Here is a 23,628-nt window from a genome sequence, read left to right as displayed (position 1 = left end):
AGTCCAGATTAGGACATTTCATATCAATTTCAACAAACAGTATAGATTCATGGTTTACCTGGAGCTTGGGGAGGTGAGTATCTTGCTAACCGACATACCACTTCTTCTGGGGGGTAATAAACCCATTGTAAAATCAGGTTGCACAACTCTCGAAATATAGTAATAACTACTGAACTGTATCCTTTAAACTTCTGGATTTTTTTGTTATGTGAACTGCATCACAATAAAACTATTTCCAAAAAAACCTGCAGTCCATTTGCTATATACAGTGTAGCTAGACCTAGAGGGCATTATGCTAAGTGAAATAAGATAGAGAAAGACAAATACTGTATGTTATGTCTTACATGTGGAACTGAAAAAATAAAGGACTATAACAAAACAGAAGCAGACTCACAGGTGCAGAAAACAAACTGAGGGTTACCCGTTGGAGAAAGGGAAGCGGGAGTGGCAAGACAGACGTAGGGGATGAAGAGGCACAAACTACTATGTGTAAAATAGGCTACAAGCATACATTATACAGCACCTGGAACACAGCCAGTGTTTTATAATAATTTTAAATGGAGTATAATCTATAAAAATTTTGTATCACCAGTTTGTACACTGGAAACTAACACTGTAAATCAACTGTATCTCAATTTTTAAAAAACAGGAAAATAATTCTTTAAGCCCTGCCCTCAGTTTTTCTGCAAATGATGATGTCTTGGCTTGGAGGTGAACCGTTCTATACAGGAGACTCACCTCTCCTTCCGTCCTCCTGCTGGGGGCCCAGGAGCCTGGGGGTGTCTGGGGAGCACCTGAGGCATCTGAACCTCCACACGGGCATCTGAGTTTGTAGCCTGAGCTAACACAGCACACAGAGCTGCCGTGACAGCTAAATGCAGCTGTTCCTGTGACTAAAAACTAAACTCCAGAAGTTAAATTCATTGTCGAATTAATGTTTAGTAGCTTTCAATGAATGTCGTACGTTTCTGACTAATCTCTGCAGGTTAAAAAAAGAGAGAATCTGACTCTTAAAACACTCAGGAGAGCCTTATCTAGAGAAAATTCCTGATTTTGAAAAGTGGTAACTGCGGAGCTCAGAGAGGTCAACGATGTGCCCAAGGGCACAGAGCAGGTGCTTGGCAGCGCCCACACTTTTCGGCCAGACTGCAGTGGGCATGGGGGCAGGCACCTGTCCCAAACTAGCATCACTCACCTGAAGGTAAGTCCAGCTCCACTCCAACCCAGGTGCCCTCCTGAAAGTCGGTGGGCCCCACGTATCTCACGATGCCCGTCTTGTTGGTGCCCACCGTCACATATTCTCCTTCCTTGAGCCACTCTGGGACCTCACTGGCTTCTTCAGAATCCGAGGACACTTCCAGCTTTCCCAGGGCCTGAGCCCCAGCACTGCCGTCCCCTGGGTCCCCTGAGGCCAGTGGGTCCTCCGCTGTCCCCGAGGGGCCACCGGGGTCCCCGCCAAGCATGCGCGTGAACGACTTCAGCTCCGAAGTCCGCACCTTCTTGATCCTGAACGGAGAGGCGGGAGCGGGCGGCTGGAACCAGGAGTCTGAAGGCGGCGGTGGCCTGGAGACGTCAGGCTCTGGGCCGGCAACTGGTTTCCCCTGGGGCTGGGTGTCCTCTGGCTTCTGGGGGGCGGCAGGGCAGTTCTGGCTCGCCTGGCTGGGTGGTGGTGGGCCCGCTGCCTGGTTCTGCTTCTCTGCAGATGCCCCGGCTGCGGCCAGGGCTGCCCCGCTGCCCGGTGTCTTTCCCTCCACCGAGGCGGCCGGGGGCTCGAGGGCGGCCAGGCCGGGGCCCGGAGGGGTCGAGGCCATTGCATCCAGACCCGGGCCACAGGCGTCCGACAGGGTGGCGGTGGAGACGCTGTGTGAGAAGTAGCCGCTGGAGGCTTCGCTCAGGGGGCTGGGGGGCCCATCCCCACCCTCAGGGGCCGGGGAGGTGGGTGTCACTCTCGGGGGCCCATCACAGGTCCTGGGCGCAGGGGTGGCTGGCAAGGCCACAGGCATGCTGGGGGCCACGCGCAGCCCCCCATTCTCCCGCTGAGCCTGGAAAGGGGAGAGCTGAGAGTTAGGCATTCCTCCCCAAAGCCTCAAGGCCAATCCTGTTGTCGTTGGAGACAGACAGCTCTGATGGTGGGACTAGAGTGGCCTTGCAGAGGGCGGAAGGTTCCCACATCAGCTCTCCGTGCAAACTCTGAGCACAGATAACAGAGGCCAATGGTCTGCAAGCCACTGCTGCCCCTCCCTGCCCTGACCCGAGCTGAGCAAGGCAGCCCCGAGTGCCCCTCATCGCCGCCCCCTTCCATAAGGCACAGCTCCTATAGCTACCTATGATAGTATGGTTTCTAGTCAAGAATTACACATTTGGTCTTAAATGTCTTATTTTTTGGTACAGAACTCCTAAAACCCCTGGGGTTTCCCAAATGCTATAAAGGTTTCCTGATACTCCTAACAAGCCCCTTACGACCACATCTAAGTTTATGTTAAGGGGGGTGACATTTGGAAAACCCCCAAGGAGGGGCTGGTTGCCAAGGGGACCAATCACATGACTAGAAGGGTGTAAGTTTCCATCCCATCCCTGACCTCTTGGAAGGGGCTGGAGGCTGACTCACTCACCAGTGGCCAACGCTTTAATCAACCATGCCTATGTAACGACCTCCACAAAACCCCTACAAGGACAGGGTTTGGAGAGTTTCTGGGCAGGAGAACACGTGGCGATGGGGGCAGAGCACCGTGCCCAGAGAGCACGGCAGTACCCTGCCCTTCCCCTGCAGGTCTCTCCCACCTGGCTGCTCCTATGTTACATCCCTAATAAACTGATAGTCTAGTACGTAAAATACCTCTTTTGAGTTCGCTCCAGCAAATTCACTGAACCTGAGGGAGGGGTCAAGGGATCCTCTGGTCTGGACCCTGCAAGGACTTGGCATCTGAAGTAGGGGCAGTCTTGTGGGGCAGAGCCCTCAAGCTGCGGGGATCGGATACTGTCACCAGGTAGACAGGGTGGGGGCGGAGTTAACTGTGGGACACGCCTGCCTGGTGGTGGGAACGATGATGCGGGGTGGCAGCTGGGCAGTGTGGTACAAGTTGGGCAGGAGAGCCTTCACATAAAGCATGGTGCATGTGAATGCCAGACTCCCTCTTACACCTCCTGCACTCAAGCCCGGAGCTCCTCTCTCGGGAATGGACCCCCCCCGCCCAGCACCAACTTCCTGGGGAGGCTAAGAGGATCACTGGAGGCCAGCAGAGCACGCTGCTCCTGCAGAACTGAAACGGTGGCCTCAGCGAGGGATCCGGACGAGCCAGAGCACAGCTCGGCAGGAAGCAACAACCCTGGGGCTTGCGGGGCCAGGAGGCAGGGGAAGAGGAGGGACAGAGGTTGCCTGTAGGCTGTCCCCTTCCCGAGAGGCTGTCTTTTGAGACGCTGCTTAAGGCTGGTCCCACGGCCCGCATCAGCGTCTCCGATCTGGAGACTCGTGGTCCGAGGAGCAGCCAGCCCGGCGAGCAGGGCTGAGTGAGGCCGGAGCTGCGCTGGGCTCCCCGCCTCTCAGCCCTGGGTCTGAGTCACTCCAGCAGAGCTCCACGGCCCTGCCGTGCTCTCGGGTGTTCCTGCCGTGATAACTGCAGCCACCGGAGAAGGCGGCAAATTATCTTTCTGTTCCCAGTGCACATTGACAGGGAATGGGAGACGGAGTGGGAAGCGGGCTGTGGGGCGAGAAGGGTGCTGCTCAAAAAAAGAAATATGTTCTCAATATTTACGGAAAGATTATTTATCTTACAGGAATGGCCATTTTCCATTTGAAATACAGGATTTATTTGAACTGGGAAACAGCTGAGATCTATAAGTCTCTTACAGTTACTTGGCTTAACTCAGCAGTTTGATAAATCATGCATTTTCACGTGAATTGTCATTTATATTCCTGTCTCCGGAGGCCCTCCTCCCCCCACAAGGCACACTCTCAGGGTATGAAATTAACGGCACCTCTTGAGATTAACAACCCATTTCTGTGATGGATCTCTGGGCTGCAAAATTTACTAAATCCAGTAGATCAATAACTGTCACCAGTATAAATACTCTAAAAGATGAGGCAATCCTTCAATCATTTTTCTTTCGCAACTTGTACATGTTTTATTTATCCTTTTCTATTCTATTTTTAATCTCACTGACCAGGCAGGGAAGAATACACAAGCAAAATTTAGGAGACTGAAATCTGAACAGTAACCATGGTTCTGACATAGTCCGCAGTTCCCTACTCCCTGGGGATAAGGCCGTCCCCACCCCCACCCCCCCCCCCCCAGTTGCAGGATCTGCTGAAGGAAAGACTTAGTCCTGAGGAGTGGACGGCCCAGGGACAGTGCCTCAGAGCCCCATCAGCTTCTACCCCATCAGTTTTCACTGTGTCCTCTGATGCGGGCCAGGAAGGACTTACTTTACGATGAGGCCCAGAGAGGCTCTTCACCCAAAGCCTCCAGTAAGGGAAAAGCTGGGGATCAGAGGTCAGATCCACAGCAACAGGAAAGAGGAGACGGTTGGAGGGGGGTAGTGGGGAGGGGGAGTTGGGGGGGGTGCAGAAGGTGAGCTCTGATTACCCCGGTTCTTGGTTCTTTCACGCTGAGCCAAGCGCAGCTCCGATCCTTCCGCTTTGGCACTGTGGGTTCCCACTCAATTGGAGTTGCTATGTGAGTGGGAATCTCCCTGCCTCTCTGGGTCACAGTTTAGCACAGACATTCCTAAGGCTATCGGAAAGCCTGGATCTGAGCAAGCCCGCAGGGAAGCACCCTCGTGTAAGGGTCTCCCTTTGCCCTACTGGCCTGGGAGTCCCACCCAGTTCTGCCTTGAGAAATCATCAACCCAACTCATGGGGGCTGGGGAGGGGGCAGCTCTACCTTTGGTTAAATTTGTGAACACCTAGGATTGAAATGGGTCGTGCAGAAAGGAGTGAACTCTTGGACATCTGAATTATCTTTCAAATTATTTGGCCTCTTTTGCTCCTGTTTTCGGAGAAGGCAATGGCAACCCACTCCAGTACTCTTGCCTGGAAAATCCCATGGACGGAGGCACCTGGTAGGCTTCAGTCCATGGGGTCGCTAAGAGTCAGACACGACTGAACGACTTAACTTTCACTTTTCACTTTCCTGCATTGGAGAAGGAAATGGCAACCCACTCCAGTGTTCCTTCCTGGAGAATCCCAGGGACAGAGGAGCCTGGTGGGCTGCCGTCTATGGGGTCGCACAGAGTCGGACACGACTGAAGTGACTTAGCAGCAGCAGCTCCTGTTTTAATAAATAAAAAACTTCCTATGGAAGACACAGCATCTCCTCAGAGGATGAACGGCACAGTGGGAGAAAATAGATTTGCTATTCATAAGATGAGAAGTGCTGTTCATCTGTGGGAGATCATAAGAGATGATTTTCTCCCCCAGCTTAGCGTCAGTCTTTTCACGCTGATATCATGAATCAGAATAAAATGTAAAACTGAGAATTAAGCCAACACTTGGGATAAGGAGATGGTTCTGTTTATAGAAATCGCCTCTGCCTAGCAGTGGGCTATTAAAACAGCAGACTACATTAGCAGTCAAGCACCTAAGAGTTTAGCAATCATATGATTAACAAGTTGAAAATAGAAAAGTGTAACAAGCAAAACAGAGAGGGAGAAGACAGTGACCTACATTACAGTTCATTATCGAGATGGGAATGCTAAAAATAAAAGCCACGGGTGAGGACTCCACAGTCGCAGCACTGGGGCCACCCACTGTATGTGGGACAGCCACAGAGAAGGCACCACCCGGCCCGACCAACTCACCTCCGCCATCCTGGGCGACCCGACGTCCGGAAGGGCCGACTGCACTGTGATTCGGGGCACGGGCTGAGGAAACAAGGGAGCGAGTGGGCTCGGGGCTCGGGGGAGCAGGGCAGACAGAACCAGAGAAGCCTTCCACTGAACAGACGGGAGAGCTGTCAGGAGGACCCACCCAGAGGGAACTTCTACAGCTTGTAGCGATTCTGACAAGTCACTGCCTGGCAGGGCTGTCAGGGGCTGGGCGGGGATGCTGTGCCGGAAACATACAAAGCCAGGAGCAGTCAGTGGCCCAGCGACACCAGACATGGGCTAAAGACAGTAAGGAGTGGAGGTGCTCTCTTCGCTTGCGCACGGCACGTGTTAGCCAAGGGCTGTATCTGTACATGGAGCTCTCTGGATGGCTCAGTGGTAAAGAACCCGCCTACCAATGCAGGAGACGTGGGTTTGAACCCTGGGTCGGGAAGATCCCCTGGAGAAGGAAATGGGAATCCAGTCCCATATTCTTGCCTGGGAAATCCCAGGGACAGAGGAGCCTGGCAGGCTACAGTCCCTGGGGTTGCAGAGTCAGACACGACGGAGCACGCCTGAGTATCACTTATTATCTGTACATGGGAGCATTTAGGACCCGACAGAGAGATGTGACAGGACAGGAAGATCGGGAAAGGCTTCAGGGGAGGTGGAGCACAAAGCCTTGCGCAGCCAGGGAGATCCCTGGTCCAGAGGAGTCGGGCGGAGCCGTCACAGGCAGCGAGGGGGATGAGGATGGACGCTAGTGTAGCTGGAGCACAGAGGGACAGGCATGCGAACAGAGGCTCTGGGGTCTGAGCCACGCTCCTGGGCAATGGCAAGGACCCCCACAGGTCCTGGGCAGAGGGGCAGGACGTGAAGAAGACCAACCTGCCGGTGGAAGGCAGACTGGCTGCAGAAACAGTGCAAGAGTGAGGCGGGCAAACGACAGGTGCCAACAACAGAGCAGGGTTGACGGGGTAAGAGCCTGAATTGATGGGCACAAGCGATATCACATGAGCGGAGCTGGTTACTTACGGATGTGTGGTTCAAGGAACAGCTCTTTAAAACAGAGAGCTAAAAACCACACAAAAACTAGAAGAAAGAAAAGTCGGGAGGAGGATCTGGTAACCCTGAAGGAGTCGGCAGCTGCTGTGTTCACAACAGCAGGCGGGCACAGAGCAGACGCGACCACCTTGGAGAACCCTGGGGCCTACCATGCTCTGCATTTATTTCCCCAACCAGGGTCTGGCCGCCTCCTGGGCCTGCCTGCTCCGAAGCTCAGGTCTGGAGGTCACCTTAGAAAGCTCGGCTCTAAGAGGGCTCCATCCAGGCCAAATACCTACCCTCAATCCCGTTTCACAGGAGGCGTCAAAGCTGGGTGTCGGGGTTTGTTGCTATGCAGTACCTTGATCTATCTAGTCTACCTGGTCTGGGAACCTTTTCAAGTCCCTTCCTCCAGCCCTGAGCAGCCCGTTCCTCCCAGGTCCCTGGTGTGTCTGGGTGCCAGGGCTCCTCTGCTGTCGTGACTCCCCAAGAGTCTGCAGGCATGAAGGCTGACGCCCAAAGCTGTGCTTACTTTCTAGCAGCCCAGACTCTTAACTGAAGGGAGAAAAGTCCATTTGGAACAAAAGCCCACTGAGAAGGGTGTCGACCTACATTCATACACCAAACAGCTGCGTTTTAGCAAAGGTACTGCTACAGCCAATTGTACCCTGGGACAGCCTCTGGGGGAAAGGTGCTGCTGCTGCTGCTAAGTCGCTTCAGTTGTGTCTGACTTTGTGTGACCCCATAGACAGCAGCCCACCAGGCTTCACCGTCCCTGGGATTCTCCAGGCAAGAACACTGGAGTGGGTTGCCATTTCCTTCTCCCATGCATGAAAGTGAAACGTCAAAGTGAAGTCGCTCAGTCGTTTCCGACTCTTAGCGACCCTTGGACTGCAGCCCATCAGGCTCTTCCATCCATGGATTTTCCAGGCAAGAGTACTGGAGTGGGGTGCCATTGCCTTCTCCGGGGAGAAAGGTGCTAGAAGTGATTAAGGGGTACGGGAACAGCACCAGCATCTGAGAAAAAGGCCTAGAGACAGTGAAGTAGGACATGGCAGGAGATACAGCCAAACAGCTGGGCAGACATGGGGATAAACTAAGGGAAGACGCTCTACCCTGCAGACACTGGGGAGTGCCTTGGGGCAAAGGCCGGGAGAGCCAGGGTCAGACGTGGGTTTAGGAAAGACAATGGACAGAGCCAGGGAAGGCGCGCCCTGCCAGCAGCAAGGCCTGAACCCCCAGCCTCTCCCTCGACTCCCTGACCAGGAAAGACCCCCGTGCCTCCCACCCAGCTCCCGTCACACATCTTGCCTGCCCCAGGCCTCCTGTCAGGGATTCTCCGCTTCAAGCATGCACCCTCCCCTCTGTCTTACGGTCCCTTCAGTGCCGGGGCTAGTACCTTCATTTTTATTTTCCCCATTGCGTCCGAAGCCCCCCACAAATGGAAAGGTGTTCAGACCATCTCTCTCAGTAAGGGCAGAAAACAAGTTTGTTAAGCTGGAACCCCGAAATACTTACATTCTTCAGTTATATCTTATTTAAAACAGACAAGATTGAGATGAAACATTCTCCTTTAAAGCACAAAAATGTAAAAATCCCACCAAGATGGAACTACAGCCACCCAGGATGAAACCTTTTCTGTGTCCTCCTAAACGGGGTACAGAAAAATATACTTTTCTTTGTGATTCAGAATAATTTTTTTAAAATCCAGTAAATGGGAAAGTACCTGCTTGACTGGGATGCAATACTGGAATCCAGCGGAGCCACAGGGCTTCCTGAGGACAGGGCCCCAGCTTCGTGGCTCCAGGCTTCTATGCTGAAGACCTCACGCTTCCCCGCACCGTCCCTCATTCTCCACAACCACTTCTTTCTGCAACGCTCCGCCACCCCCCCGCCACAACCACTTCTTCCCGAGTAGCTCAAACAGTAATGAATCTGCCCGCAATGCAGGAGACCTGGGTTTGATCCCTGGGTCAGGATTTCCCCTGGAGGACATGGCAACCTACTCCAGTATTCTTGCCTGGAGAAGTCCATGGACAGAGCAGCCTGGCGGGCTACAGTCCATGCGACCAGAGAGAGTCGGACATGACTGAGCAACTAACACTTATACTTCTTGATCAGGCAACAGATCTGCTCTGTAGAGACACCCACCCAACCCCTAGATACACCTGAAATGGCTGGAACCTGTGTCAACAATAAGATCACATCAGGTCTGAGTGGGTCCTGAGTGCAAACTCAGGTACTCCAGCCACACCTACTTCTCTGCTTCACACACCAGGCACTTCATGGTGCCCCCCTCCTAGGAACGGCTGCCGGACAGCAGCTCTGGATGAAAGAGCATCACAGTAGACTGTTCTCCAGCAGAGGACATGCTCAAGAGGGTGGGGGCACAGACACACAGACCACAGGACTGGCCAGAGACTCGTTTCCATGGAAGCTGGGTGACGAGTGCATAGGGATCCACCACAGTATTCACTCTATTTTTGTGGATTTCAAATTTCCCCACAATACTGCCCTGCATGACAGACTTAACTGGGGCTCTGCTTTAGTGGGGCTCTCCTTCAGCTCAACAAGGACTCAGGGACTTCCCTGGTGGTCCAGTGGTTAAGAATCCACCTGCTAATGCAGGGGACATGGGTTCAATCCCTGGTCCAGGAAGACTCCACATGCCTCGGAGCAGCTGAGCTGGTGTACCACGCTGCCGAGCCTGTGCTCTAGAGCTTGTGCTCTGCGACAAGAGAAGACGTGCTAATGAGAAGCCCGTGCACTACAACCAGAGAGCAGCTCCCACTCACCGGAACTAGAGGAAGCCGGAATGTAGCACTGAAGATCCAGCACAGCCTCCCCCCAAAAAATAAGTGAATAACTTTAAAATATTTTAAATACTTAAAACAGAAAAAAAGAAGCAAGGACTCAAGTCTCAGGTGCACAAAGTGTTGCGATAGTGCTGTGGGAATATGAAGACCAGAAGGATAGGGGATCCCTCTTAACAAGGCAGCAATCCAGTCTGGGGGAAGGACGGGTATGCAAAAAAATGAAAACATCAAGGAAGATGACAGGTATCGGAATGAAAGTTTCCAAGCAGAGAAGATGAGGAGGAGGAAGGGGTTATCCAGGGACCAGACCAAGAACACCTCCGTGGGGGTGACTTCACCTGGAGACAGACCTTGAAGACACAGTGGCTCCTTGGGGGGCAGGCGACCCATGAAGAGTGGCGTGACAAAGGCAGGCTGCCCTTTCTGTCTGGAGGCTCCCTCTTCTCACTTCCCTGCCCGGGAAAAGCTTGTCAACCTTCCAAGAGGTCTTCAAGAGAGGGAAGGATCTGGAGTGACCAGACTTGGGCAGAGGGAAAGGAGATCCAGGGTGTGCGGAGGCGGCCTTGTGAGCTTATGGTGGATTTTCGCAGGCAACAAAGAGCTAGCAAAGGAACTGAATGAAGCGGTGCTAAGAACTAGGCTTACAGAAGATATCCCTAAAGGAGGAGACAGAAAATTTGGAGAAATCAATTAAGCAGTTGCATCAACGGTTCGGCAGAGCACCAGAATTGTAAGAGACTGAATTTGGATGATAAGAGGAAAAGGAAACAGGAGAATTCAGAGATAGGAAGGCGGCCAGCGAACACCTGGAGACAACCAGGGGCGAGAGTGAGAGACGGCGCCCGGGAAGAACGGGAGACAGGGCAAGCGGGACGCAGCTGCAGAGGGAGCAGCGTGTCGGTGCCACGCTCCCACACACGTGCCCAACCGGGAGGGCGCACCCGCTTTCTCGATCGGGCGATGGCCTCCGGTGAATTCAGCAACCTTACTGCGGGCACCAAAAATACCTCCAGAGTGTGCTGAACTCTTCAGTTGTCATCTGTCCTTCACACAGAGGGGCTCACATTTCCAAATGGTACTGTTTGCATTTTAATGCTCCTCTGCATAGCCCCCATGCAAGCGGCTGCCTATTTTGAGAGCTCAAAACATTTCAGATCATAAGTTCATTAATCCTTACGACACATCTGGTAACTATTAATAAAAATGACTGCAAAGTGTTTTGCAGCTATAAATATTAAGAAGTCCTATGAGGCGCGTGAATATAAGTATAATTATCTACATTTCACACTTCAGAAAGTGAGGCTCAGAGGCATTCACCTAACAGTTAAGGCTGGACGGCTACACCAGGGCACTGTCCTGAGTGTGGGTCAGGTCTAGTGGACCAGCACGAGAGAGGCACGGGTTGGCGTGGAAGTGCTGTGGGGAAAAGGTGACAGTCACTTCTCAGACCCTATCTCGTCATTTTTAAGCTCAGGCTTTCATATGCCACCTCAATGATGGCACACCAGAGCTCGGATGTCCTAACTAGACATAAGAGCTAATTTGCCTGGAATGAAGTCTTAACTCCTTGACATGATATGCAAGCACATCACCTCTCATGAGGCTGGGCATGCTTCTTATCCAGAGACTTCCCCGCACTGTCCCTTACCTGAGGGAATAATCGCCCACCTGGTGAAGACCTAGCCATCATTAAGTCTTAGCTGGAGCATGATCTACTCTTCCTGAAACTGCAGGTAAAATGCACCCTCCTCCCCACACCTTCACCTATAACCTCAACACACCACCTATAACCTATTTATATATATAACCTAATTATCTGTCAATCCATCTTGATGGGGGTCATTCTCAACTGCAAGCTCTCTGCAGGGTAAGGATTATGTCTCATTCATCTCATCCATAAAACAAGAACTTAATGTCTGTTGATTGAACAAGTAAATAAGTGAATGAATGACTTAAGTGATATAAAGGCTGAATTGTACACTTAGGATTTGGAAAAATCCTATCAAATTCCAAATTTTGAGCACAGGAGTAGGTAGAGGGGAGAAAAGATGTCTGTTGAAGCAACTTAATTAACACTTTGTTCAAAAACACTGAATTTTCTGATACCTTTTTTTTTGTCTAAAAACGAACCTTTGCTAATAATCACCTCTTACCATGAATTTGATAAATTCTTTACAAGTCATGTTCTAATGGTTCCTAAGTAAATATGATCCTCTAAATCTTTTTTTTTTAAACTCTAACCAATCATTTTAATCCAAGCCTAGGAAAATACAACAAGAGATGTAAGATTTATTCTTGCCATAAATACTCAATAGCCAACCTTTGATTTTCATGCTGATCAAGTGAGAAAAACATAAAGAACACTACCAAGCTGAATACCTCCTCATCTTTGAATACATTCTGGTAAAAGTAACAAACATTAGACAAAATCAGACATGTACAATTAACTAAAGATCAAGAATCAGCAATAGCTTAATCAATATAAACAGATTTTGAAAGGTTATGTTAATCAGAGAGGCAGGGTGCTGAGCCGGCAGGGACAGGGAGAGCTGCCAGTGCCCCCAGCAACCGTGCAGGGACTGGCGGCTCCAGTCTGTGGGGGCGGAGGGGGGGCACCCCTCAGGACCACCCCGGGTCACACCGCCAGCACCCCCACCGCCTCTGCCAGGGGTCTGCGATCAACCTCATGATCTGCACTCTGGCTTTCCAGGAGGATCCGGCTGAGACTGCTGGCCACGGATGACACCAGCCCTTGTCTCCACCTGGCAGTCAGAGTTCTCAGTTTAAGTGAGTAACTCTCGTTCTAATCACTCCCTCAGTTCTTTGGGTAAACCTGATCGCCTCTGGGTTGCACCTCTGGAAGTGGCAATCCAGTCCATAGGAATTCTCTGAGCAATGTCAGCCAGGGAGGATGGTGGGTGGCCACCAGCTGGTCCTTGCCAGAGACACTGTTGCCCTACTTGCCACATGCTCCTTCCGGCCAGCGGCAAGCGTCCACGTGTCAGCACGGGACGGCGACTTCCCTTCTCTGACCAACATCACAATCCCTCATGAGGTTTGTACATTCACTTGAGTAGATTCCTCCAGTTCTATCCTCTTCCAAATCCACCTTCCAAACTGCAGCGAGAGGAGCCTCCTGAGACACAAATTTGACCACGTCACTTTCCTGCTTTAAGTTGTCAATGCCCAGAAATAATTGTTTTTAGAAAGAAATGGGCCAAAAAACCTGAAGAGAGATTCTACCCAGTGTTTCTCCACAGCATGACTAGTTCCTCCTTCAAATACGCTATAGATTTGATTCCATAAATATTATCACTTGCTGTTTTTAATCAAATCCAGTGAAATCTCTTCAGATCACAATCGTGCGTTAGATTTTGTTTCTTGACTGTGTCTCAGTTCTGCTCCTACTACACAGTGTCACCTTAGACAAGGTGTTACCTACCTGAGACTCATCTTCATCTCTAAGTCAGCGCCTAACATTACCCTTTAACTCTGTGCCTCCAGCATGGCAGCCACCAGCCAGGTGGCTTCTGAGCACTTGAAATGCGGCTGGTGTGACTGAGGAAGTGGATTTTTTATTTTACTTCATTTTAATTAATAACATAAATTTAAAAATTAAAGTGCCTTTTAGTATGTTTTTTGTAACGTCTTGGGCATGTGGATTTATTTTTTCAATTCTATGAACTCTGAATGCAGATCAAGTATTTCCAAGGAAAATTTAGTATCTGAATCGAGATATGCTAGAAATGTAAACTACACACCTGATTTTGAGGACTGTATAGAAAAAAAAAAAGAGGAGGATATCTCAGATTGTTTTTTATACTGATGACAGGTTGAAATGATATTATGAATATACTGGGTTACGTAAATTATTTAATTCAACCTGTTTCTTTTTACTTTTTCAAGTGTGACTACTAGACATTTTTAATGACACAGATGGCTCGTATTATATTTTCATCAGACAGCACTGTTGTTGAGCTGATGTATATAAAATCCCTGGCACAGTATGCACCCGTACATGTCTAAAGCACATGGTAACCCTAATTACTGGGATTCCATGCACTGTCTTCCAAGGTATTTCTCTAGATCTAAGTAAAACACGTACTAGGTGCCTGTGCTAAGTCGCTCAGTCACGCTGGACTCTGTGACCCCCATGGACTGTAGCCTGCCAGGCTCCAGGCAGCCTTCTGTATTCTAAAGGTTGTGTCAGGAGTTGAGGATACAATATGTGCAAAATCAAACACACACACAGTCCTGCTCTTCAGAAACAGGCACTCAGGGTCTAATACCTGATATTCCTATTTAATTTTAATTACATAAAACAACTAAAAGGGCTACCCTTATGGTCCAGTGGTTAAGAACCCACCTGACAACGCAGGGGACACAGCTGTGATCCCTGGTCCAGGGAAACCCACATGCTGCGGGGCAACTAAGCCCACGGGCCACAGCTGCTGAGCCCACGTGCTCCAACTACTGAAGCCCGCATGCCCCCGAGCCTGCGCTCCAAACAAGAGAAGCCACCACGGTGAGAAGCCTTCACACGGCAGCTAGAGAGTGGCCCCGGCTCGCCGCCACTAGGGAAAGCCCACAGCAACAAAGACCCAGCAAAAATAAATCAATCTTAGGAAAAAAACCCAAAACTAAAAGGCACACTTCTGTCAACAAGTAAATTATTTATCAGTTGATAAAAGTGAACGAGCCTGTCCTAACAGACTTCATGGTTGGATGGCATCACTGACCCAATGGACATGAGTCTGAGCAAACTCCGGGAGATACTAAAGAGCAGGGAAGCCTGGCGTGCTACAGTCCATGGGGCCACAAAGAGTTGGACAAGACTTAGTGGCTGAACAACAATATATGTGTTAGCTCAACATACTTGAGATCCTACATATGGAAAATTTTAAACACTAATATTTCGGAAGTTCTCAGGAAAGAAACAGTTTCTTACATATGAGGGTTTAGCTAGTTTACTTTTTAAACTTCTACATGATAATTGGTAAAACTTAAGTATTTATGTGGAAAAAGGTGTCTCTCTTTTAAAAATAGGGTGTAATAAGTCACTCTATCCACTCAGTTTCTCAAGTATCCATGAAGAAGGAAGGATATTTTATGAAAGGTAATGAAGTGAAGTTGCTCAGTCGTGTCCAACTCTTTGCGACACCATGGACTGTCATGGAATTCTCTAAGCCAGAATACTGGAGTTGGTAACCTTTCCCTTCTCCAGGGGATCTTCCCAATCCAGGGACTGAACCCAGGTCTCCCGCATTGTAGGAGGATTCTTTACCAGCTGAGTCAATAGAATGGTTGTTAATCTAAAAACTTAAAAATGGAGTCTAAATCTAGACTGTCCCCAGCTCGGTATGTCCTACAAGCTAAGAATGGTTATTACACTTTGAAATTATTAAAATATCAATAAAAGAATACTTTGTGACATGTAAAAATTATATGAAATTCAAATTTCAGGGTTATAAATAAAGTTTTATTGGAACAAAACCAGACCCATTGTTTAGCATTGTCTGCAGCCAGTTCTGCCAGCAAAGCCTAAAATGAGCCTAAAATAAAACTATCTGGCTCTTGACCAAAAAAGCCTGCCAACCCTGGGTCTACAGACTCATACAGAAGTATACAAAGCCCATTTCTGAAAAATAAGTGGAAGATGCGGCCTTCTCAAATCAACTCCTATCCTGCCTCAGAAACTATCTTCTTTTCATTATTCTACAGATTAGCTACTAACCCTGACTCTGAAGACAACTCTAAGTTGCCTCTGAAGGCAACTTAGTGTCTAAGTATGTCAATATCTATACATTTCTCGGGCAAAGACAGATGTTAAAATGTTATGATCTTGGAAAACAAAACAGAGATAAGAGTCTCATTTTGTAAAGCAGTTAAGAATTGCCTAAGAATTCATCCACAAAGCAACTGAACAGAAATCATTTTCCTTGAATTTTTAAAAAAGTCTGTATTCCAAAAGGTCTGTACAAACTTCCCTTTATTAATACAAGAACAAGCAATATAGCATAACATATCCAAATATAAACTACAGGGGAAAGAACCTTTAAAAACAACCTGAATACTTAAGGAAAACTCAAGGCTAGAAAACAAGGTCTAGATCCTTTTTCTTATTTTTAGTTAGTTACGATGATGAACTCTTGGTACTTACCTGGTTGTCCAGTGGTTAAGACTCCAGGCTCCCAATGCAGGGAGCCTGGGTTCAATACCTGGTCAGGGAACTAGATCCCACATGCCACAACTTAAGCCTGGAGCAGTTAAATAAATAATGTTTTTTTTTTTTTAATAGCAGCTTCCTTTGAGACTAATTCCTACACCTCAACCAACTGAAATAGAACTTAAGAAAAAAAAAAAAAAAGACGATAAACACTTAAGACACCACAGCAAGCATTTATACAGCCTGTTTCATCAGAGGAGCCCGAGTACTGAAGAGTCTAAAACAGCATCTTAGAACACAAGGGAAGAACCAGTAGCTGTGTTTGTTTCTCCCCATTTTACACACAGAACAATCACTCACATGAAAGCTGAAAGAACTACCTAAGCACCTTTCCAGCTCGGTTAGAGATGTGTAGGGCACTGCTTTCTCTACTCAAGGCTCTGTCCACCTAGCACACTGGAAGTGGTGTTGAAACTGGAGACAGAAACCCTTGTGGTCAGCAGGGTAGGCCTAAGCAAAGCCCAGGACACTGGAGAGGAGCTAACAGTAGAGCAAGGATAGGCCAGAAATGTGGCTGTGTTTCTGATGGTGGAAATTAAATGGGAGCATTAACTTAGATGGTAAAGAATCTGTCTGCAATGCGGGAGACCTGGGTTCACTCCCTGGGTCAGGAAGATCCCCTGAAAAAGGGAATGGCAGCCCACTCCAGTACTCTTGCCTAGAGAATCCCATGGGCAGAGGAGGCTGGAGGGCTACAGTCCATGGAGCAGCAAAGAGTCGACACGACCGAGCGACTAATACTTGCACTTTTTTCTTTCATTAACTCCTTAATCCCCCAAATGAACCAAAGATGCCATTTGGAATTCAGAAGTTAGAAGTACATAAATAGTTTCATCTGAACACCAACTTCTAGACACATGAAAAAAGCTATTATGCCAAATTAATTCAATCTAACTAATTAGAGAGCAGGAAGTTCTTTCAATTATTTTATGTGCTGTCTGAGAAACACACTTGAATATGAGTGCAGATTTCATTAATTGCAGTTCATTATTTTCCAGATTCGTTACTAAACTTGCATCAGAAGGTCAAAGACAGCAATTTTGTCAGCTGCCACCTCTTTCGGTGCTTGTATCTTTTGCATTTCTGGAACTCAGACAGAAATTGATTACAAAAAAAAAAAAAAATCTCCATAAAAATGAGAAACATAAGTTTTATAAATATGTTCAAGCCATGATTTTGAAAATATGAGAAACTCTGTCTTTAAAGACTTCCTTAAAATTGTTATTTTCTTTCTTTATAAATGTATTTATTCCTCAGGATGAATTGTTAACTTTGATCTTACAAGAAAAGATCCATGCATCTTCTCAAATACTGAAATATGCCCCCCAAATAATAGAATCTTGATCTGAGAACCTGCTGATTCCAAAGAACAAGTTAATAAACACTAATCTTTTCATTAGTGATTGTGTGTTTGTATCTTTGCATGAGGGACGGAACTGAACAGTCTTGTTTGAAAATGTCAAGGACACTCTGATTAAAAGTACTTTTTTGTTAATAATCATTCCTTCATCACTTCTTCTTCTCACCTAATCTAACAAAGAAAAGAGGAAATATGACTGGTAGAAACAGGACCTATTTCATTCCTCGGTTCTTACTGGGAATATTTTTACATTTTCAAAATCTTATTTTTTAAAAAGCAGAAGTGACTGAAATCCATGGCGGTGTTGGGAGAGGACCCTGCTGTCTATAAATCACTGTGCTGGTGCACGGTTGTTGCCTTCTCTTCGTTAATATCACTTCATTGTTCTGCGCCCTTCATTCTGCTGTTTTCCTGGAACCATCCTTACACGATTCTTCCCTGCCTTCTGTGTTGCCATCCCTTGAATGCTTATACAGTCAGCTCTTTCAGTCATTGTTCGGTCAAGCTATAAATAACTCCTTTAATCCTTCCTCATAAATCATTTCTGATGTTATTCTCTGAAATAATTCCAGTTGGTCAACGGACGTCCAGTAGTAAGGCACCCAGAGCTACGTGCAATGATCTAAGTGTCCTCGAATGAGGCCAGAGAGAATCCAGGCGTGTGTTTAGGTTGCTGTGTCTCTGCTACTGTGACTCTTCCAGAGGAGGAGGTTAAGTCTCCAAACTAACTTGGGACAGAAACAGAAAAAGCAAGAAGCTTTAAGATCTTTCATCACAGTTAGGTGGGAAACAGAGAGAGAGAAATGGCTTTGAAAACGAAAAGAAATGAGTGTGCTTACCTTACTCTGTGGCCTGCTGGGTTACTCTGTGCTGTCTCTACGGTTCCACTATGTAGTAGATTTAATGGATTTTTAGGGTATTTCTGTTTAGTTTTTAAATTTTATTTCTTTATTGTTTCTGGCTGTGCTGGATCTTCACTGCTGCATGCAGGCTTTTCTCCAGTTGCAGTGATCGGGGTTGCTCTCTACTTGCAATGCATGGGCTCCTCACTGCTTCTCTTGTTGGGAAGCATGGGCATGAGGGCATTCAGGCTTTGATAGTTGCAGCAGCCAGGCTCTAGAGCACAGTCGCTCCTCAGTATGTGGGATCTTCCCAACCCAGAATTGAACCCGTGTCTCCTTCGTTGGGAGGCAGATCCTTTACCACTGAAGCCACCAGGGAAGCTCCCCCTCTGTTTAGTTTTTTGTACCATCTCACATTACAAATCTTAAGCAGTGTTACTATCTACTTATTGTCTCTAAGTTGTATGCAATGTTCATATCAATATTTATCCCTTCCTGTATTGGGAGAATTGATCCAGCTTTCTTTTAGGCATATGCACCGATTTCTATTTTTCTGGGTTCTATCTTACATGTTATTCTAAAATGTGTGTTAAGTTTTTTAGTGTGGTATTAATTATTTAATGATTATATAGGCCATTGAAATTAATGCACTAACAAGTCACTAGAAGCAAATAAAAACGAGAATCAAAATAGAGAGCAAACTTCGAGGTATATGTGTATTTCTTTATGATACACTAGACACCTCACACTGGGGTAGAGCAAAGCCAGGCAACGGGCAGGGTGGTGGCGAATGTGCATCAGCATAAATTTTTTTTTTTTAATTTTATTTTATTTTTAAACTTAACATAACTGTATTAGATTTGCCAAATATCAAAATGAATCCGCCACAGGTATACATGTGTTCCCCATCCTGAACCCTCCTCCCTCCTCCCTCCCCATTCCATCCCTCTGGGTCGTCCCAGTGCACCAGCCCCAAGCATCCATCATCAGCATAAATTTTATCTTAGTCTCACTAGATTAGTGATACAGAGGAAGGCATGGTGTCCCTCTGTTTCCATAATGCATCTAACAAAACCTCCTATAATCTCCTTGGTAGAGAGAGGGGAAAACGGGGGTAGGAGGTGGCAGTTACTGAACAGGCAGAGCTGAAACACGTCCATTGGCCACTCTGTGGCTTGGGGAGTAAGCTCCAGTCACGTAGGACAGAGCTCTCTCTCACGCTTAATGTTCCATATTTTGTTTGTGACTCAAATGCAGAGTATGCCCTTCAAAAGTTTGCAGATGCTAATAAGAACAAATGTATCTTTAAAATAATTATTCAAAGAATATCTTGCTAACCTAGGAATGCTGAAACAAAACCAAGCTGACAAATTTTAGGACTGAACCTGAAGATTCTTATTTAAGTATTTTTATGCTTCAATGAAGGGGCTTCTCTGGTGGCTCAGTGGTAAGGAACCCGCCTGCCAAGCAGGAGACTTGGGTTCAACCCCTGGATTGGGAAGATCCCCTGGATAATAAAATGGCAACCCACTGCAGTATTCTTGCCTGGGAAATCCCATGGACAGAGCAGCCTGGTGGGCTACAGTCTATCGGGGTCACAGAAGAGTCGGACATGACTTAGCGACTAAACAACATGTGAAGTGAGGTTGCTTGGTTGTGTCCGACTCTTTGCAACACTATGGACTGTAGTCCACCAGGCTCCTCCGTCCATGGGATTTTCCAGGCAAGGGTACTGCAGTGGGTCGCCATTTCCTTCTCCAGGGGATCTTCCCGACCCAGGGATCGAACCCACGTCTCCCACATTGCAGGCAGACGCTTTGCCGTCTGAGCCACTAGGGAAGTCAACGTGATAATAAAAAGAGAAGTGCACTGGCCAGAGAGTAAGCAAATAAACAAGCAAATGAAAAGGGGGAACATTAACTGACCAGAAGCACAATGAACTGAAACTTTCCTTAAAAAAAAAAAAACCCAAAAGTGCTCTCATGGGCTGCTTTGGTAGAAGTACATTAGTCAGAAGAGGATGATGATAGGTGCACTGTTTTCAAGCAAAGGGATTACAATATCACTTCTAGGCTCCCCATTTTAGCAAGACCCTGGCGAGACCACTGAAGAACGATGCGGCATTTATTATGAGAGACAGAGCTGACATCTTTAGCTGTTAGGACTGGAGAAAGCCTAGGAGAGTAAAGAATCCTTAACTTCTGGGCAACAGCAGAAAAAAGCAGAGGCAAAGACTGGGTGGCAATAAGCCAACTATTTTCCTGAAGGACTCAGAGGGTCCACAGAGAGAGAAAAAAGTAAGAACTTCAACTTTGGGGGATCAAGTCTGATTTCCAAGTGAATAGGATGCCATTATAGAGATGATTACTGTGAAAAACTGGGGAACACTAAAAAAAAAAGTCTCGTCGGTACAGCAATGTACTGGGTGTTATTTTGAGATTCCATTGTTGCAAAAGTGCCCCATTTCCAAGGATGAAACATCATTTAGGTGGTAATGACTTAAAGCATATTTAAAGTGGCCCTAGTAAGAGAAACCTCTATATTGATATTGTCTCTGTATTTCTCTATATTGACCTGTCTCCATACTGATAGTGAAAATTATAATTTACTTTTCTAAAAGCTTTAGTAAAGATAGCAAAAATGAGAAGAACAGAAGCATCTCTGATCAACTAAGAATAGTTAAACAACTTTAAGAACAGTTCTTCAGTGGAACTTGCATCAGTCTAAGAAAGAAACTTCCTGAATAAGCCTTGATATCTCAAATCCCCACTTGGATGCAATTCTCTCACCTCTGAACATTAACCACAGTCCTTTACACTGGATATATTCCAACTATCTAATACTAACATCTGAACATACATCAATGGTCAACCAACATACACTTTCCATCAAATCTGCACCTGCCTTCAAGGATTAGGTTGTAGAGGAGATAACTAGTAAACATATAAATGTAAGTCCTAACAAAAAATTAAATAAGGGAATACACTGTATTATGTACGGTAGAGGCTGCTGTTTTAGTTTGGTTGGTCCAACACATTCTAAATTAAAGCATATTTGTTTACGTGGCCTTTCTTGACCCTTACAGTAGCAGACCAGTCTACTAGAGACTTACTAACCGCACAACGACTTTGGGGAAGAGCATTCCAAGTAGAAGGAAATGCAAGTAAGAAAACTCTTGAGACCAAAAGGAGCTTCATGTGTTCATGAGATCAACAAACAACAAAAAGGTCAATCAGTATGGCCTAGCATGGTGCACAAAGAAGAAAAAAAGGGAATAAAGATGAAAGGTCAGGGGCTGGATCACACAGGACTCTGTAAACCACAGTAAGGAATTTAGATTTTATTCAGTGAGAAGCAATGGAAGGTTCCAAGCCATGAACTAATATAAGGCCTTGGGAGCTCACTCTGGCTTCTGGCTTCTCTGTGAATAACAGACTCAGTGAGGCAAAAAGCATCAGTTGATCAGCTGGTAGCCTGCTGCACCATCAGGGCCAGAGACGATGGCTTGGATGAGTGATGAGAAATGCAGTCATCACACTGAAAGTGGTACCTATAAAATTTTACTGATGGTCTATTTGTGAGGTGAAGCAATGCGGTGGACATCTGTGCTATACGCTGAGATGGGCATATATTAATATTTCAGAGTATTCTGTATGCTGGAAGTAAACAGACTTGTGAGCTGAAACCGACAGCAATGATATGAACTTGTAAAATGTGAATGTCTAATTGATTTGTAAGTGGAAAAGCTGAATGGGCAGTTAGCTCCACGAGGCCAGAGCTCAGGGGCGAAGCCTGGGCTGGAGACAGAAATGTGAGCATCATCATTGCATAAACAGTATAAGCCACAGAGTTGGATGGGGATGAGGTTCCAGGAGGGTGCTCTGGAACCCCTGAATGTTAGCAGCTTGACGGAACAAAGGGTCCCAGAACAGGCAGAAACTGAGAAAGACGGAGCAGTCAACAAGGGAAGCCAGGTGAAGGGCTCAGTGCTGAAGTCCAGAGATGAAAATGCTTCCTGCATGACTGTCAAGTCAGAGGAGGACTGAGAAGTGCGGCGAGAGAGATGCGGCTCTCGTGACCTTGAGCAATGGTCCTTCAAGGACTGTGGTTTCATAAACCAACTGGGAACAGTTCAGATCCACCACTGGGCACCTTCATTAAGGCTACTTTTGTGTTTACGTTTTCATTTATTTATGAAATATGAAGTAATGGGGGCCACTTTCTCCAACACCTTTGCGTGTGCGTGCTAAGTTGCTTCGGCCGTGTCTGATTCTCTGCGACCCTGTGGACTATACCCCACCAGGCTCCTCTGTCCATGGGATTCTCCCGGCAAGAGTAACGGACTGGGTTGCCAAGCCCTCCTCTAGGGGATCTTCCTGACCCAGGGCTTGAACCCGGGTCTCTTACATCTCCTGCACTGGTAGGGGGGTTCTTTACCACTAACACCACCTGGGAAGGCCTTTGCACATATATGCTCAAATAAAATAAACTGAATGAATATTACTTAAGGTATCTTCAAAGTATTTCAAGGTTACCTCTCTTAACCTGGACACTGTGCACTGCAGTTTCCACCAACCACTAGACTGCTTTCTAAACCACTGCTCTCCCTGTCAGATCCGGAAGAACCAATCACTCACTGGCAAGAGAGGAAGGTTACTTCTTATGGTAACAGGTGCTCTGACTTACATCAAAACCTCGAAGCAACTTTAAAAGAAAAATTGTAACTCTGGTCATCTGAGTCACTGACTTCTAATGCGACTCCAATTTCCTTTAGCTTACGTAACTTTGTCTTCACCAAACAGCAATTGAAAAACAGTGGCTATCAAACTTAAATGTGAATGAAAATCACCTTACCTCGTGTGTGTGTGCTCAGTCGCGTCTGACTCTTTGTGACCCTATGGACTGGGCTGTAGCCCGCCAGACTCCTCTGTCCATGGGATTTTCCAGGCAAGAGTATTGGAGAGGGTTGCCATTTCCTACACCAGGGCATCTTCCCAACACAGGGATCGAACCCCCATCTTCAGCATTAGCAGATGGATTCTTTACCACTAGTGCCACCTGGGGAGCCCTGAAAATCACCTTGTGGACAGAGGATGAGATGGCTGGATGGCATCACCATCTCAATGGACATGGGTTTGTGTGGACTCCGGGAGTTGGGCTGGCACGTTGAGGTTCACTGGGTCACAAAGAGTCGGACACGACTGAGCGACTGAACTGAACTGACTTACGTTGTTGTTTAGTTGCTAAGCTATCTCCGTCTCTGTGTTACCCCACGGACTGTAGCCCGCCAGGCTCCTCTGTCCATGGGATTTTCCAGCCAAGAATACTGGAGTGGGTCGCCATTTCCTTCTCCATTGTGTACTTATAAATGCAGATTATCAGGTGGCCCAAGGTGAGGAATGGGTTCTAAGATCAGGCCATATTTTTAAGTTACCTTTTTAAAAAGCTACCATGGAAATTCTGGCACAAACAGTCCATGAATCATACTTTGTGAAACAACAACACAGCAGTTTAGAACAGAATAAGGTGCGCATGAAC

At 47.2% G+C, this 23,628-nt stretch overlaps 1 protein-coding gene across 3 annotated transcripts in view; it reads right to left on the bottom strand.

Moving 5' to 3' along the window:
• Positions 1-23,628, bottom strand: part of KIF13B (kinesin family member 13B) — a 220,415-nt gene that overhangs the window by 5,759 nt on the left and 191,028 nt on the right. For 2 of the 3 annotated variants that reach the window (XM_055577726.1, XM_055577727.1), the window contains 2 exons: positions 5,797-5,859; positions 1,196-2,042 (listed from right to left, as the gene is read on the bottom strand). In XM_055577726.1, the coding sequence (XP_055433701.1) occupies positions 1,196-2,042; positions 5,797-5,859 (910 nt within the window). Of the gene's footprint in view, positions 1-1,195; positions 2,043-5,796; positions 5,860-23,628 lie in introns of those variants that run through there. The other variant, XM_055577728.1, reaches the window with a different exon arrangement.

The sequence above is a fragment of the Bubalus kerabau genome, chromosome 4 (assembly GCF_029407905.1).
Source record: "Bubalus kerabau isolate K-KA32 ecotype Philippines breed swamp buffalo chromosome 4, PCC_UOA_SB_1v2, whole genome shotgun sequence".
Lineage (NCBI taxonomy): Eukaryota > Metazoa > Chordata > Mammalia > Artiodactyla > Bovidae > Bubalus > Bubalus kerabau.
Note: the sequence above shows the minus strand (reverse complement) of the source record. Positions and strands in the feature narration are given on the sequence as shown.